Below are 15,225 nucleotides of genomic sequence, written 5' to 3' on the forward strand. Positions count from 1 at the left end.
CTGCCCTCCAGGGACTCCTCTAGCTCTTCTTTGAGCCCTGGTATGGTCTTGGCCTTCGCAACACCTCCTGGCGAGGAGTTCCCCAGGTTAACAGTGCGTTGGGTGCAGAAATACGCCCTTGTATTTGTTTTAAACCTGCTGCCTGTTCATTTCATTGGGTGGCCTCAGCTCTTGTCATGCGAGTAAATAACACTCTGAGTGACTGTCTCCAAGTAGAGGTGGGTCAATCTCCTGCCGTGGAAGCTGTTCCAGACCCCTCAGAACGTTTGTTCCCCTTCTCTCTGCCTTTCCCACTTCAAACCTGTGTAACCTTCCAGAGCCAGGGTGACCAGAACGCCCCGAAGGCTGCAGGCCGGGGCCTGCCCCGCAGTGCTAGAGCGACACTAGGGTTACTGGCGCTAGCCCTGGCGGGGGTCCCTAACACTGGGTGAGCTGGGCTGCAGCTGCACATGGATGGCTGTTTGCAGAGACCTCTCCACAGGGACTCCAAGATCTCTCCTGAGCGGGAACAGCTCATTCAGCCCCCATCCCTGGAGATGCCGAGTTGGGATGATGTTTCCAATGTGCATCGCTTTGCATTGATCAACACTGAATCTCACCTGCCACGTTGTTGCCCCGTCACCCAGTTCTGGGAGATCCCTTTGTAGCTCTCCCCAGCCTGCCTGGGACCGAACTATCCTGAGTAGTTTTGTATCATCTGCAGATGTTGCCACCTCACTCTTCCCCCTTTATCCAGATGGTTTATGACTGTGTTGAATAGGACGGGGCCCGGCACAGACCCCTGGGGGCACCACGATTTCCCTCTCTCCGCGCTGAAAACTGCCCATTTGTTCCTACCCTTTGTTTCCTGTCTGTTACCCAGTTACTGATCCAGGAGGGGACCTCCCCTCCTGTCCCATCACAGCTGACTTTGCCTAAGAGCCTTTGGGGAGGGGGCTGGGCAAAGGCTTTCTGGAAATCAAAATACCCTCTATCCACTGGGTCCCCCTGGGCCACGTGTCTGTTGCCCCACCTCAAAGTTGGGTTCATCTGTCTCGTAACCCAGCTCTGTGCTGGAGTCACACCCACGGGGCCGGGGCCTAGAACCAGGCGTCCTAGGGGCTCGCGGCCAGTCAGCTGCCCCAAAACCAGGTTTAAGGCCTCGGTTACACACCCCGGGGCCGTGACTCATTTATCACTGTTCCAGCACCACAGCTGGGGGCAGGTCCTCAGTGGCCCAGCCAGACCCCGGGGGGCGCGCGGAGAGCAGGGCCCCGACCAGAGCAAGCGCCGGGTCAGCTCAAAGGCGGGCTCACTCGTCACCACAGGTTAGTGGGATACGATCTCCCCCCGGCTCTCGTATCTCCGCTGCCTGTGACCACCACAGCTACAGCAGGCAGCACGGTGAATGCAAGGGCCCCCTCTCCTCTCCTCCCAGAGCTGGGGAGAACCCAGGAGTCCTGCCCCAGCCCCCCCTGCTCTGACCCACCAGCCCCACTCCCCTCCCAGAGCTGGGGAAAGAACCCAGGAGTCCTGCCCCAGCCCCCCCTGCTCTAACCCACCAGCCCCCACTCCCCTCCCAGAGCCAGGGAGAGAACCCAGGAGTCCTGGCTCCCAGCCCCCCTGCTCTGACCCACCAGCCCTACTCCCCTCCCAGAGCCAGGGAGAGAACCCAGGAGTCCTGCCCCAGCCATTTCTCTGTACACCTGGCCCAAGCTCACCACTCTAATGCCCAGTGTGGGCTGGGGGATATGCTGGGTACCTGGACCTAAGGCCCCCACCCCCCTTTTCCAAAGTGACTCGAGTGGCACTGCTGGGGGAGGCAGGGACCCCCAGCAAAGCACTGGGGTGAGACGGGGGGGGGGGGGGGAGAATTGGTCTCTAGGTCCTGCTCCCTGGGAGCCCTTGCTGGGAGCCAGGCCACCTGCCCCACGCAGCGCCCTCATGACCCATAGCCGGGGGGGGGGGAGGCAGTGAGCAGGCGCCAGCGTCTCTCCAGCAGGAGTTTATTGGGGGAGGGCTGAGGCGGTGTCCCCCCCACCCCCCGCAGAAGAGCCGGCCGGCGGCCCCCCCTCAGAAGAAGAGCCCCCGCATGCGGCGCCCGATGCCCTGCCGGTCGTACAGGATGTTGAACTTGTTGACGAACTGGTTCATGGTGTTGCAGGTTTTGGTGATGGTGCCCAGATAGGCCATGAGCCCCACGTCGTTGCATTGCTGGGGGGGAGGGAAGGGGGTTAGTCACACGCAGCTGTCCAGCCCCTCGGCCCCCCCACCCTGGGGAGACGCCCTCCTGTCCCCCCAGTCTCCCCCACCCTGGGGAGATGCCCTCCTGCCCCCCCACCAACCCCAGTACACACCGCACCACTTCAAGCCAGACATCCAGCCCCCTGTCTGCCCCACCCCAGACACCCCCTGGCCCAGACAGCCCCCCCCAAACCCCACCTGCCCCCACCTCAGACACCCCCTGGCCCAGACACCCAGCCCGCTGCCTGCCCCAGCCCAGACAGCCCCCCTGAACCTCGCCCACCTCCACCCCAGACACCCCCAGCCCAGACAGCCCCCAGAACCCCACCCGCCCTCACCCGACAGCCCCCCCGAACCCCGCCTACCCCCACCCCGCCCCCCAGACCCCCCCCAGCCCAGACAGCCCCCAGAACCCCACCTACCCCCACCCCAGGCAGCCCCCCTGAACCCTGCCCACCTCCACCCCAGACACCCCCAGCCCAAACAGCCCCCAGACACCCCCCGGCCCAGACAGCCCCCAGAACCCCGCCTACCCCCACCTCAGACACCCCTTGAACCCTGCCCACCTCCACCCCAGACACCTCCTGGCCCAGACACCCAGCCCCCTGCCTGCCCCGGCCCAGACAGCCCCCCTGAACTCTGCCCACCTCCAGCCCAGACAGCCCCCAGAACCCCGCCTACCCCCACCCCAGACAGCCCCCTGAACCCTACTCGCCCCCACCCCAGACAGCCCCCCCAAACCCCGCCCACCCCCACCTCAGACACCCCCTGGCCCAGACACCCAGCCCCCTGCCTGCCCCGGCCCAGACAGCCCCCCTGAACCCCACCCACCCTCACCCCAGACACCCCCAGCCCAGACAGCCCCCAGAACCCCGCCTACCCCCACCCCAGACAGCCCCCCTGAACCCCGCCCGCCCCCACCCCAGACCCCCCCTGGCCCAGACACCCAGCCCCCTGCCTGCCCCGGCCCAGACAGCCCCCCCGAACCCCGCCCACCTCCACCCCAGACACCCCCACCCCAGACAGCCCCCTGAACCCTACTCGCCCCCACCCCAGACACCCCCTGGCCCAGACACCCAGCCCCCTGCCTGCCCCGGCCCAGACAGCCCCCAGAACCCCACCTACCCCCACCCCAGACACCCCCACCCCAGACAGCCCCCTGAACCCTACTCGCCCCCCCAAACCCCGCCCACCCCCACCTCAGACACCCCCTGGCCCAGACACCCAGCCCCCTGCCTGCCCCGGCCCAGACAGCCCCCCCGAACCCCGCCCACCTCCACCCCAGACACCCCCACCCCAGACAGCCCCCTGAACCCTACTCGCCCCCACCCCAGACACCCCCTGGCCCAGACACCCAGCCCCCTGCCTGCCCCGGCCCAGACAGCCCCCCTGAACCCTGCCCACCTCCACCCCAGACACCCCCTGGCCCAGACAGCCCCCCCCAAACTCCACCCGCCCTCACCCCAGACAGCCTCCTGAACCCTACTCACCCCCACCCCAGACACCCCCTGGCCCAGACAGCCCCCCCAAACCCCACCTACCCCCACCCCAGACACCCCCAGCCAGCCCCCCCAAACCCTGCCTACCCCCACCCCAGCCAGCCCCCCAAACACCCCCCAGCCCAGCCCTCACATCGTAGAAGTCTGTCTTGAACTTGGTGGTGCTGAGGACGGGCAGGCAGTGGCAGAGGGCGTAGGCTTCGCGCAGGATCTCGTGGTTGAAGGGCACCTCGCCTGGGGGGGGGATACGGTTAAAGGGGGCAGCACCCTGGACCCTGCCCCACCTGAGGGGAGACGGGGGACAGCCCAGGCCTGGCACAGCAGGGCCGGGGGATCAGCATCATGGCTGGGGGGGAAGCATGGCCCAGGGCTAAGGGGGGGGGCTGACAAACTGAATGGGGGGGTCGAGGGGCACAGGCCAGCCCTGGCACAGCAGGGCTGGGGGGGGAGCATGGCCCAGGGCTAAGGGGAGAGGGGCTGACAAACTGAATGGGGGGTCGAGGGGCACCGGCCAGGCCTGGCACAGCAGGGCTGGGGGATCAGCGTCAGGGCGGGGGGGGGGGGGGGGGAAGCATGGCCCAGGGCTAAGGGGGGGCTGACAAACTGAATGGGGGGGTCGAGGGGCACAGGCCAGGCCTGGCACAGCAGGGTGGGGGATCAGCATCAGGGCTGGGGGGGGGGGAAGCATGGCCCAGGGCTAAGGGGGGAGGGGCTGACAAACTGAATGGGGGGTCGAGGGGCACCAGCCAGGCCTGGCACAGCAGGGTGGGGGATCAGCGTCATGGCGGGGGGGGGGGAGCATGGCCCAGGGCTAAGGGGGGCCTGACAAACTGAATGGGGGGGTCGAGGGGCACCGGCCAGGCCTGGCACAGCAGGGTGGGGGATCAGCGTCAGGGCTGGGGGGTCGAGGGGCACCGGCCAGGCCCTCACCCGCCTCCGAGGCCTTGACGTACTCCAGGATGAGCCTGACCCGACTGTGCAGCATCTTGATTGCGCTGTGCTGGGCGATCAGGTGCTCGGCCACTGCGGGGGGGTGGGGGGTGGGGGTCAGGCGGCTCAGGAGACACACCTCTGGGGGTCTGCCCCTCAGCATCCCCCCCCGCCCCCAGCGTCCCCCGCACATGCACCCCTGGGGGTCCCCCACACCCTCCCCAGCATCCCCTCCATGCTCACCTCTGGGGCCCCCAGCCTCCCCCACACCTGCATGCCTGGGGTCCCCCCCACACTCACCCCTGGAGTCCTCCGCCCCCAGCATCCCCCACACACATATCCCTGCCCCCCCCCACAGAATCCCGCCCCCACGCTCACCCCTCGGGCCCCCCCATCCCCAGCATCCCCCACACATGCACCCCTGGGGGGTCCCCGCCACACACCCCCAGTGTCTCCCGCCCCCAGCTTTCCCCACACAGGCACCCCTGAGCCCCCCTCCCCGCTCACCCGTGGAGTCCCCTGCCCCCAGCGTCCCCTGGGCCCCCCCACTCACCCGGGGAGCCCCCTGCCCCCAGCGTCCCCTGGGTCTACCCTGCTCACCCAGGAGCCCCCCACCCCCAGCATTCCCCACACAGGCACCCCTGGGGTCCCCCCCCGCTCACCCATGGTGTCCCCTGCCCCCAGCGTCCCCTGGGTCCCCCCCGCTCACCCGGGAGCCCCCTGCCCCCAGCATTCCCCACACAGGCACCCCTGGGGTACCCCCCGCTCACCCGTGGAGTTCTCCCCGCTGCCAGTCGCTGTCATTCGGGCCACGTGGTCGACCCCGATGCGCTCCGCCTCCTCCGTGGCCAGCGTGTAGGTCAGCTCCGCGAACAGCATGGTGGCCTGGGGGCAAGGGGGGTCAGGGGGGCCTGGCCTGGCACCAGCCCCTCCCCCCCGGGGAGTGCGTGCAGTGGGGGGGACTTACCTCTCCATTGATGATGTCGATCACTGACTCAAAGACACTGACGGGCAGCTGGGGAGAGAGAGCGAGAAACATCCCGATAGCCCTGCCCCCACAGCTGGGGGGGCAACAGGCTGGGACGCAGCCCCTGTGGGGCGAGGTGCCGGGCTGGGTTTACGGGGGCCCCTCTGGGGGAGGGCAGGGGCTGGGTTTACGGGGACCCCTCTGGGGCGAGGCGCAGGGCCGGGTTTACGGGGCCCCTCCCCTGGCACAGAGACGCGGCCCCTCTGGGGCAGGGCAGGGGCTGGGTTTACGGGGGCCCCTCCCCTGGCACAGAGACGCGGCCCCTCTGGGGAGGGGCAGGGGCTGAGTTTACGGGGGCCCCTCCCCTGGCACAGAGACGCGGTCCCTCTGGGGCAGGGCAGGGGCTGGGTTTACGGGGACCCCTCTGGGGCAAGGCGTTGGTCCGGGTTTACGGGGGCCCCTCCCCTGGCACAGAGACGCGGCCCCGCTGGGGAGGGGCAGGGGCTGAGTTTACGGGGGCCCCTCCCCTGGCACAGAGACGCGGTCCCTCTGGGGCAGGGCAGGGGCTGGGTTTACGGGGACCCCTCTGGGGCAAGGCGTTGGTCCGGGTTTACGGGGGCCCCTCCCCTGGCACAGAGACGCGGCCCCTCTGGGGCGGGGCAGGAGCTGGGTTTACGGGGGCCCCTCCCCTGGCACAGAGACGCGGCCCCTCTGGGGGGGGCGCTGGGCCAGGCTTACGGGGGCCCCTCCCCTGGTGTGGAGATGTGGCCCTCTGGGGAGGGGCAGGGGCTGGGTTTACGGGGGCCCCTCCCGTGGCACAGAGACGCGGCCACTCTGGGGGGGCGCTGGGCCAGGCTTACGGGGGCCCCTCCCCTGGTGTGGAGATGTGGCCCTCTGGGGCGGGGCGCCGGGCTCAGTTTATGGGGACCCCTCCCCTGGCATGGAGATGCCGCTGGCTCTAGGGTGGAGCACGGGGCCTGTTCAGACAGGGACCCATCACCTGGCGCTGGGATGAGGGCGCGAGGGCTACTGAGCAGTGGTTTGAGACAGGAAGTGACGGGCAGTTCCATACCCAGCCAAAGCTGCCAGGGCAGGGAGGACGGACGCCCTCAAGCCAGACTTGGCTCCTCGGGGCAGGTGAGGGGCTGGTTTCCCATCCCCCCGACCGGGCCCCAGGCCGCCCCCTCTGGATGCGGCTATTAGTGGGGGGCAGGGGGTACTCACGTCCGTGTGCTTGGTCATGGGGTTCAGCTTCAGGAAGAGGGGGCTCTCGATGATCTCGCACACCTGGGCTCGGGGAAAGGCGACCGTCAGCATGGTGCGCGCTTGGCTGCCCCCCGCCCCACCACCCACAGACTGCCAGCACCCAGGGGCTCCCCCAAAGACCCCCAATGGACCAGGGTCCCTCCCCTGCCACGGGACTTGGAAATGGGTGCCTGGGGGGGGGGGTAGCTGGGAGCCAGGACTCCTGGGTTCTCTCCCCAGCTTGGGGAGGGGAGTGGGGGCCAGTGGGTTAGAGCAGGGGGGGCTGGGAGCTAGGACTCCTGGGTTCTCTCCTCGGCTCTGGGAGGAGAGTAGGGGCTGGTGGTTAGAACAGGGGAGCTGGGAGCCAGGACTCCTGGGTTCTCTCCCCGCCCCTGAGAGGGGAGTGGGGCCTGGTGGGTTAGAACAGGGAGGCTGGGAGCCAGGACTCCTGGGTTCTCTCCCCGCCCCTGAGAGGGGAGTGGGGCCTGGTGGGTTAGAACAGGGAGGCTGGGAGCCAGGACTCCTGGGTTCTCTCCCCGGCTCTGGGAGGGGAGTGGGAGCTGGTGGGTTAGAGCAGGGGGGCTGAGAGCCAGGACTCCTGGGTTCTCTCCCCGGCTCTGGGAGGGGAGTGGGGGCTGGTGGGTCAGACAGGGGGGCTGGGAGCCAGGACTCCTGGGTTCTCTCCCCGCCCCCAAGAGGGGAGTGGGACCTGGTGGGTTAGAACAGGGAGGCTGGGAGCCCAGGACTCCTGGGTTCTCTCCCCGCCCCTGAGAGGGGAGTAGGGCCTGGTGGGTTAGAACAGGGAGGCTAGGAGCCAGGACTCCTGGGTTCTCTCCCCGGCTCTGGGAGGGCAGTGGGGGCTGGTGGGTTAGAGCAGCGGGGCTAGGAGCCAGGACTCCTGGGTTCTCTCCCCGGCGCTGGGAGGGGAGGGGAGTGGGGCCTGACCTGTTTATGGACGTGGATGTCAGACTGATCCGGGGGGCCACCCGTCGTGTACCAGCCCAGGAACTCCATATCCTTGAAGACCTGTTTGACTGGGTGGTGGGGACAGAGAGGAGTACGGTTAGTGGGGGGGGCAGATCCCAGGCCCCACCAGCTCCCCCAACTCAGGGCTCCACAGACGGTCAGACCAGCAGGGCCCATTTGATCCTCTGCCGGCTGGGGCAGACTCTGCCCGTGGGGGGACTCTCACCAAGTCCCCCCACGGCATGTTCGGCTGGATGCGCCTGGACTGGAACACGCCCCCCCCCGGGAGGGCTGAAGGCTGACTCGCCCCCTTTCTAACCTGCACTGCTCCAGGTTCAGCGTCTGCCGGCCCTTGTTCTGCTCATGCTCAGAGCCCGGGACCCCCTCCCCGCCCACGGAGGCGCTTCCGTCCCGTCACCGAGTCACCCCGGCTGCTGGCTGGCACCGAACGCCGGCCGGGGGGGTAAGCGTCTCCTCAGAGAATCCCCCGAAGCTGCTCCGTCCCACCCCACGCGCAGAGGTAAAATCCCCTCCCTGCTCCTGCTCACTGCGCCCCGGTTACCCGCCGGCCCCCTGCCACAGCATCGCACTGGGGGCACGTCGACGGAGCCCCCCGAATGCTCCTCATTCTGAACCCAGCGGCCATGCTCTGGCAGGGCCCCCTGGCGCTGGTGAGCGGTGTGAGAGCCCCCCCCCCCCCGACTCACACTGCTCCTCCTTAGTGTAGTAATACTCCTTGTCGATGACCACGTTCTCCTCCACCGCGTGCGCCAGCAGCTCGAAGGAGTTCATCACCTCGATGTTCCGGCCCTCCTGCCGCCCGATCAGTGCCCCGATCACTGGCGGCCACGGGGCAGGGGTGTTACAGGGGGGGCAGGAACCACGGGCCCAGGCCCCCCGACCCATCCCTGCCTGGCCGCTCGGGTCCCCACAGCCGTAGATAGGGGAACTCGTTGCTCTACGGGCTGGACCCTCCCTCTCTGGCTGGCTCAGTGGGTGTGGGGGGCACAAGGGACCCCGGGGGGGGGAGACACGACTCCTTCGAATGTAGCCTTAGCCGCAGAAACCCCCACAGCCCCCGCCAGCCCAGCAGGGCCGGAGGCCTAGGGGGAAGGGGGGTGCCGACTCCCAAGAGCGGACGCGAAGGGAACGGGGACGGGTCAGCAGAGCAGCGCTGGGATGGGACCCAGCCAGGTGATGAGAAGGGGGGACACTGGTGGGCCCTGGGTTGACAGCGGCCGGAGCAGGGGGGATGCCAGGAGGTCTGCCCCAGATATGAGGGGCCCCGAGGCCGGCGGCGGCCAGAGCAGGGGGGATGCCGGGAGGTCTGGCCCGGGTATGAGGGGCCCCGAGGCCGGCGGCGGCCAGAGCAGGGGGGATGCCGGGAGGTCTGGCCCGGGCATGAGGGGCCCCGGGGCCGGCGGCGGCCGGGGCACGGGGGGATGCCGGGAGGTCTGGCCCGGGCATGAGGGGCCCCGGGGCCGGCGGCGGCCGGGGCACGGGGGGATGCCGGGAGGTCTGGCCCGGGCATGAGGGGCCCCGGGGCCGGCGGCGGCCGGGGCACGGGGGGGATGCCGGGAGGTCTGGCCCGGGCATGAGGGGCCCCGGGGCCGGCGGCGGCCGGGGCACGGGGGGATGCCGGGAGGTCTGGCCCGGGCATGAGGGGCCCCGGGGGCCGGCGGCGGCCGGGGCACGGGGGGATGCCGGGAGGTCTGGCCCGGGCATGAGGGGGCCCCGGGGCCGGCGGCGGCCGGGGCAGGGGGGATGCCGGGAGGTCTGGCCCGGGCATGAGGGGCCCCGGGGCCGGCGGCGGCCGGGGCAGGGGGGGATGCCGGGAGGTCTGGCCCGGGTATGAGGGGCCCCGGGGCCGGCGGCGGCCCGGGCAGGGGGGATGCCGGGAGGTCTGGCCCGGGTATGAGGGGCCCCGGGGCCGGCCGGCGGCCCCAGGCAGGGGGGATGCCGGGAGGTTCTGGCCCGGGTATGAGGGGCCCCGGGGCCGGCGGGGGGCCGGCGGGGGGATGCCGGGAGGTCTGGCCCGGGTATGAGGGGCCCGGGGCCGGCGGGGGGATGCCGGGAGGTCTGGCCCGGGCATGAGGGGCCCCGGGGCCGGCGGCGGCCCGGGGCAGGGGGGATGCCGGGAGGTCTGGCCCGGGCATGAGGGGCCCCGGGGCCGGCGGCGGCCGGGGCAGGGGGGATGCCGGGAGGTCTGGCCCGGGTATGAGGGGCCCCGGGGCCGGCGGCGGCCCGGGCAGGGGGGATGCCGGGAGGTCTGGCCCGGGTATGAGGGGCCCCGGGGCCGGCGGCGGCCCGGGCAGGGGGGATGCCGGGAGGTCTGGCCCGGGTATGAGGGGCCCCGGGGCCGGCGGCGGCCCAGGCAGGGGGGATGCCGGGAGGTCTGGCCCGGGTATGAGGGGCCCCGGGGCCGGCGGGGGGCCGGCGGGGGGATGCCGGGAGGTCTGGCCCGGGTATGAGGGGCCCGGGGCCGGCGGGGGGATGCCGGGGAGGGTCTGGCCCGGGCATGAGGGGCCCCGGGGCCGGCGGCGGCCGGGGCAGGGGGGATGCCGGGAGGTCTGGCCCGGGCATGAGGGGCCCCGGGGCCGGCGGCGGCCGGGGCAGGGGGGATGCCGGGAGGTCTGGCCCGGGTATGAGGGGCCCCGGGGCCGGCGGCGGCCCGGGCAGGGGGGATGCCGGGAGGTCTGGCCCGGGTATGAGGGGGCCCCGGGGCCGGCGGCGGCCCGGGCAGGGGGATGCCGGGAGGTCCTGGCCCGGGTATGAGGGGCCCCGGGGCCCGGCGGGGGGCCGGCGGGGGGATGCCGGGAGGTCTGGCCCGGGCATGAGGGGGCCCGGGGCCGGCGGGGGGATGCCGGGAGGTCTGGCCCGGGCATGAGGGGCCCGGGGCCGCGGGGGGAGTGCCGGGAGGTCTGGCCGCGGCATGAGGGGCCCGGGGCCCGGCGGGGGGATGCCGGGAGGTCTGGCCCCGGGCATGAGGGGCCCGGGGCCGGCGGGGGGATGCCGGGAGGTCTGGCCCGGGCATGAGGGGCCCGGGGCCGGCGGGGGGATGCCGGGAGGTCTGGCCCGGGCATGAGGGGCCCCGGGGCCGGCGGCGGCCGGGGCACGGGGGGATGCCGGGAGGTCTGGCCCGGGCATGAGGGGCCCCGGGGCCGGCGGCGGCCGGGGCAGGGGGGATGCCGGGAGGTCTGGCCCGGGCATGAGGGGCCCCGGGGCCGGCGGCGGCCGGGGCAGGGGGGGATGCCGGGAGGTCTGGCCCGGGCATGAGGGGCCCCGGGGCCGGCGGCGGGCCGGGGCAGGGGGGGATGCCGGGAGGTCTGGCCCGGGCATGAGGGGCCCCGGGGCTGGCGGCGGCCCGGGCAGGGGGGATGCCGGGAGGTCTGGCCCGGGTATGAGGGGCCCCGGGGCCGGCGGGGGGCCGGCGGGGGGATGCCGGGAGGTCTGGCCCGGGCATGAGGGGCCCGGGGCCGGCGGGGGGATGCCGGGAGGTCTGGCCCGGGCATGAGGGGCCCGGGGCCGGCGGGGGGATGCCGGGAGGTCTGGCCCGGGCATGAGGGGCCCGGGGCCGGGGGGGGCCGGGGGGATGCCGGGAGGTCTGGCCCGGGCATGAGGGGCCCGGGGCCGGCGGGGGGATGCCGGGAGGTCTGGCCCGGGCATGAGGGGCCCGGGGCCGGCGGGGGGATGCCGGGAGGTCTGGCCCGGGCATGAGGGGCCCGGGGCCGGCGGGGGGATGCCGGGAGGTCTGGCCCGGGCATGAGGGGCCCGGGGCCGGCGGGGGGATGCCGGGAGGTCTGGCCCGGGCATGAGGGGCCCGGGGCCGGCGGGGGGATGCCGGGAGGTCTGGCCCGGGCATGAGGGGCCCGGGGCCGGCGGGGGGATGCCGGGAGGTCTGGCCCGGGCATGAGGGGCCCCGAGGCCGGCGGCGGCCAGAGCAGGGGGGATGCCGGGAGGTCTGGCCCGGGCATGAGGGGCCCCGGGGCCGGCGGCGGCCGGGGCACGGGGGGATGCCGGGAGGTCTGGCCCGGCATGAGGGGCCCCGAGGCCGGCGGCGGCCAGAGCAGGGGGGATGCCGGGAGGTCTGGCCCGGGCATGAGGGGCCCCGGGGCCGGCGGCGGCCGGGGCACGGGGGGATGCCGGGAGGTCTGGCCCGGGCATGAGGGGCCCCGGGGCCGGCGGCGGCCGGGGCACGGGGGGATGCCGGGAGGTCTGGCCCGGGCATGAGGGGCCCCGGGGCCGGCGGCGGCCGGGGCACGGGGGGATGCCGGGAGGTCTGGCCCGGGCATGAGGGGCCCCGGGGCCGGCGGCGGCCTGGGGCACGGGGGGATGCCGGGAGGTCTGGCCCGGGCATGAGGGGCCCCGGGGCCGGCGGCGGCCGGGGCAGGGGGGATGCCGGGAGGTCTGGCCCGGGCATGAGGGGCCCCGGGGCCGGCGGCGGCCCGGGCAGGGGGGATGCCGGGAGGTCTGGCCCGGGCATGAGGGGCCCCGGGGCCGGCGGCGGCCCGGGCAGGGGGGATGCCGGGAGGTCTGGCCCGGGCATGAGGGGCCCCGGGCCGGCGGGGGGATGCCGGGAGGTCTGGCCCGGGCATGAGGGGCCCGGGGCCGGCGGGGGGGATGCCGGGAGGTCTGGCCCGGGCATGAGGGGCCCGGGGCCGGCGGGGGGATGCCGGGAGGTCTGGCCCGGGCATGAGGGGCCCGGGGCCGGCGGGGGGATGCCGGGAGGTCTGGCCCGGGCATGAGGGGCCCGGGGGCCGGCGGGGGGATGCCGGGAGGTCTGGCCCGGGCATGAGGGGCCCGGGGCCGGCGGGGGGATGCCGGGAGGTCTGGCCCGGGCATGAGGGGCCCGGGGCCGGCGGGGGGATGCCGGGAGGTCTGGCCCGGGCATGAGGGGCCCGGGGCCCGGCGGGGGGATGCCGGGAGGTCTGGCCCGGGCATGAGGGGCCCGGGGCCGGCGGGGGGATGCCGGGAGGTCTGGCCCGGGCATGAGGGGCCCGGGGCCGGCGGGGGGATGCCGGGAGGTCTGGCCCGGGCATGAGGGGCCCCGGGCCGGCGGGGGGATGCCGGGAGGTCTGGCCCGGGCATGAGGGGCCCCGGGCCGGCGGGGGGATGCCGGGAGGTCTGGCCTCGGGCATGAGGGGCCCCGGGCCGGCGGGGGGATGCCCGGGAGGTCTGGCCCGGGCATGAGGGGCCCCCGGGCCGGCGGGGGGATGCCGGGAGGTCTGGCCCGGGCATGAGGGGCCCCGGGCCGGCGGGGGGATGCCGGGAGGTCTGGCCCGGGCATGAGGGGCCCCGGGCCGGCGGGGGGATGCCGGGAGGTCTGGCCCGGGCATGAGGGGCCCCGGGCCGGCGGGGGGATGCCGGGAGGTCTGGCCCGGGCATGAGGGGCCCCGGGCCGGCGGGGGGATGCCGGGAGGTCTGGCCCGGGCATGAGGGGCCCGGGGCCGGCGGGGGGATGCCGGGAGGTCTGGCCCGGGCATGAGGGGCCCGGGGCCGGCGGGGGGATGCCGGGAGGTCTGGCCCGGGTATGAGGGGCCCGGGGCCGGCGGGGGGATGCCGGGAGGTCTGGCCCGGGCATGAGGGGCCCGGGGCCGGCGGGGGGATGCCGGGAGGTCTGGCCCGGGCATGAGGGGCCCGGGGCCGGCGGGGGGATGCCGGGAGGTCTGGCCCGGGCATGAGGGGCCCGGGGCCGGCGGGGGGATGCCGGGAGGTCTGGCCCGGGCATGAGGGGCCCCGGGGCCGGCGGGGGGATGCCGGGAGGTCTGGCCCGGGTATGAGGGGCCCGGGGCCGGCGGGGGGATGCCGGGAGGTCTGGCCCGGGTATGAGGGGCCCGGGGCCGGCGGGGGGATGCCGGGAGGTCTGGCCCGGGCATGAGGGGCCCCGGGGCCGGCGGGGGGATTCCGGGAGGTCTGGCCCGGGTATGAGGGGCCCGGGGCCGGCGGGGGGATGCCGGGAGGTCTGGCCCGGGTATGAGGGGCCCGGGGCCGGCGGGGGGATGCCGGGAGGTCTGGCCCGGGTATGAGGGGCCCGGGGCCGGCGGGGGGATGCCGGGAGGTCTGGCCCGGGCATGAGGGGCCCCGGGGCCGGCCGCGGCCAGGGCAGGGCGGATGCCCCGGGCCGGCCCCACGGGCGAGGCCCAGGCGGGTACCTTGCACGGGGCGCCCCTCCTGCGAGCGCATGCGGATCCAGTGGTCGGAGATGTTGAGGATCACCAGCGGGTGCAGGGCCACGGAGACGCTGCCCGTCACGCCCGACGCCATGACGGTGGGGAGCACTGCGGGGGAGCACAGCCCCACTGTGAGACCCCGGGGGGCCGGCCCAGGGGAGGGGCCCATGAGAAGGGCACAGCCCCATGAGGGGCTTGGGGTCTCGGAGGGGTGTGGCCCATAGGAAGGGGCGTGGCCCATAGGAAGGGGCGTGGCCTATGGGGGCTGAGAGGAGGGGCCTATGAGAGCGGGGGCCCTAGGGTGGGGCGTGGCCTAAGGGGAGGGGGCGGGGCCTGCGCGTGTGGCAGTTCCAAGGGGGCGTGGCCCAAGGGGAGGGGGCGGGGTCTGCACGTGTGGCAGTTCCCAAGGGGGCGTGGCCCAAGGGGAGGGGGCGGGGTCTGCGCGTGTGGCAGTTCCCAAGGGGGCGTGGCCCAAGCGGAGGGGGCGGGGCCTGCGCGTGCGGCGCTTCCCGGGGGCGTGGCCCAAGGGGAGGGGGCGGGGCCTGCGCGTGTGGAGTTCCCAAGGGGGCGTGGCCCAAGGGGAGGGGGCGGGGTCTGCACGTGTGGCAGTCCCCAAGGGGACGTGGCCCAAGGGGAGGGGGCGGGATCTGCGCGTGTGGCAGTTCCCAAGGGGGCGTGGCCCAAGCGGAGGGGGCGGGGCCTGCGCGTGCGGCGCTTCCCGGGGGCGTGGCCCGAGGGAAAGGGGCGGGGTCTCGCTGCCCCCTCCAGCCCCGCGCTGTCCCCTCCCGGCGGGGCCGGTACCTGCCGCGTCCACCTCCATCCCGCCGGCCCCGGAGCCCCCGTTGCTCCCCGCCACCGAGCAGGAGGCATCTGCGGCCGCCGCCGCCGCCATCTTGACGCGGTGTGACCCGGCCCGGCCGCCGTATGCAGCTTCCCGCGCTCTGCGCCTGCGTCCCGCCCCGACCGCGACTCTTCAGAGCGCATGCGCCGTGGGAGGGCGGGAGGCCGGCGGCGTACGGAGCATGCGCAGAGGGACCTGGTGCTTAACGCTGAGCTGCTCAGGTCCCGCCCGGCTCGCGGCGGCGGCTGGGCCCCGCCCCTTCCCCCAACGGCTCCCCCGGCCCCTCCCCCCTGACCCCGCCGCCTCCAACCGTTCCCAGCCCTGCCCCGCCCCCCAGAACCCCCGGGCCCGCCCCTCGCTCCACCCCGCCCTGACCCCCCCGAA

The 15,225-nt window shown here is 74.1% G+C and overlaps 1 protein-coding gene and 1 long non-coding RNA gene across 38 annotated transcripts; one reads left to right on the top strand and one right to left on the bottom strand.

Annotated features, from left to right (window-relative positions):
- Positions 1-1,969: 1,969 nt before the first annotated feature.
- On the bottom strand, positions 1,970-14,928 carry COPS6 (COP9 signalosome subunit 6). 4 transcript variants are annotated; one of them, XM_050933405.1, is made up of 10 exons: positions 14,802-14,916; positions 13,983-14,108; positions 8,538-8,669; positions 7,810-7,898; positions 6,844-6,906; positions 5,620-5,667; positions 5,423-5,537; positions 4,653-4,745; positions 3,856-3,956; positions 1,970-2,193 (listed from the first exon to the last, which is right to left on the bottom strand). In XM_050933405.1, the coding sequence occupies exons 1-10, from the start codon at positions 14,890-14,892 to the stop codon at positions 2,053-2,055; spliced, it is 999 nt and encodes a 332-aa protein (XP_050789362.1). In that variant the 5' UTR covers positions 14,893-14,916; the 3' UTR covers positions 1,970-2,052. The 4 variants fall into 4 exon arrangements, with proteins under 4 accessions (XP_050789362.1, XP_050789363.1, XP_050789364.1 ...); XM_050933406.1 differs by lacking the exons at positions 1,970-2,193; positions 3,856-3,956; positions 4,653-4,745; ... (3 more) ...; positions 7,810-7,898; positions 8,538-8,669 and adding exons at positions 8,676-9,092; positions 10,035-10,132; positions 10,209-10,284; positions 10,462-10,587; positions 13,594-13,662 and having other exon boundaries at positions 13,944-14,108; positions 14,802-14,928; XM_050933407.1 differs by lacking the exons at positions 1,970-2,193; positions 3,856-3,956; positions 4,653-4,745; ... (3 more) ...; positions 7,810-7,898; positions 8,538-8,669 and adding exons at positions 8,676-9,092; positions 10,035-10,132; positions 10,209-10,284; positions 10,462-10,587; positions 13,791-13,859 and having other exon boundaries at positions 13,944-14,108; positions 14,802-14,928.
- Positions 8,994-13,900, top strand: LOC127039620 (uncharacterized). Of its 34 annotated transcripts, none has more exons than XR_007771207.1 (7): positions 9,006-9,092; positions 9,156-9,218; positions 9,669-9,731; positions 9,972-10,160; positions 10,399-10,524; positions 10,963-11,025; positions 13,840-13,900. It is a non-coding gene; the product is annotated as an uncharacterized LOC127039620 (long non-coding RNA). The 34 variants fall into 34 exon arrangements; XR_007771213.1 differs by lacking the exon at positions 10,963-11,025 and adding an exon at positions 12,173-12,235; XR_007771204.1 differs by having other exon boundaries at positions 13,791-13,856.
- Positions 14,929-15,225: the final 297 nt, after the last annotated feature.

This window comes from Gopherus flavomarginatus, chromosome 23 (genome assembly GCF_025201925.1).
Source record: "Gopherus flavomarginatus isolate rGopFla2 chromosome 23, rGopFla2.mat.asm, whole genome shotgun sequence".
Lineage (NCBI taxonomy): Eukaryota > Metazoa > Chordata > Testudines > Testudinidae > Gopherus > Gopherus flavomarginatus.

Bases quoted from the DNA above. Each gene is read 5' to 3' on its own strand.
- COPS6 (XM_050933405.1), bottom strand. From the start codon at position 14,892: ATGGCGGCGGCGGCGGCCGCAGATGCCTCCTGCTCGGTGGCGGGGAGC. The intron at 3,957-4,652 runs GTGAGGGCCTGG...TCCCCCCCCCAG, and splicing joins CGTCAAGGCCTCGGAGGCGG to GCGAGGTGCCCTTCAACCAC. The intron at 2,194-3,855 runs GTGAGGGCTGGG...CCTCCCCCCCAG, and splicing joins TCAAGACAGACTTCTACGAT to CAATGCAACGACGTGGGGCT.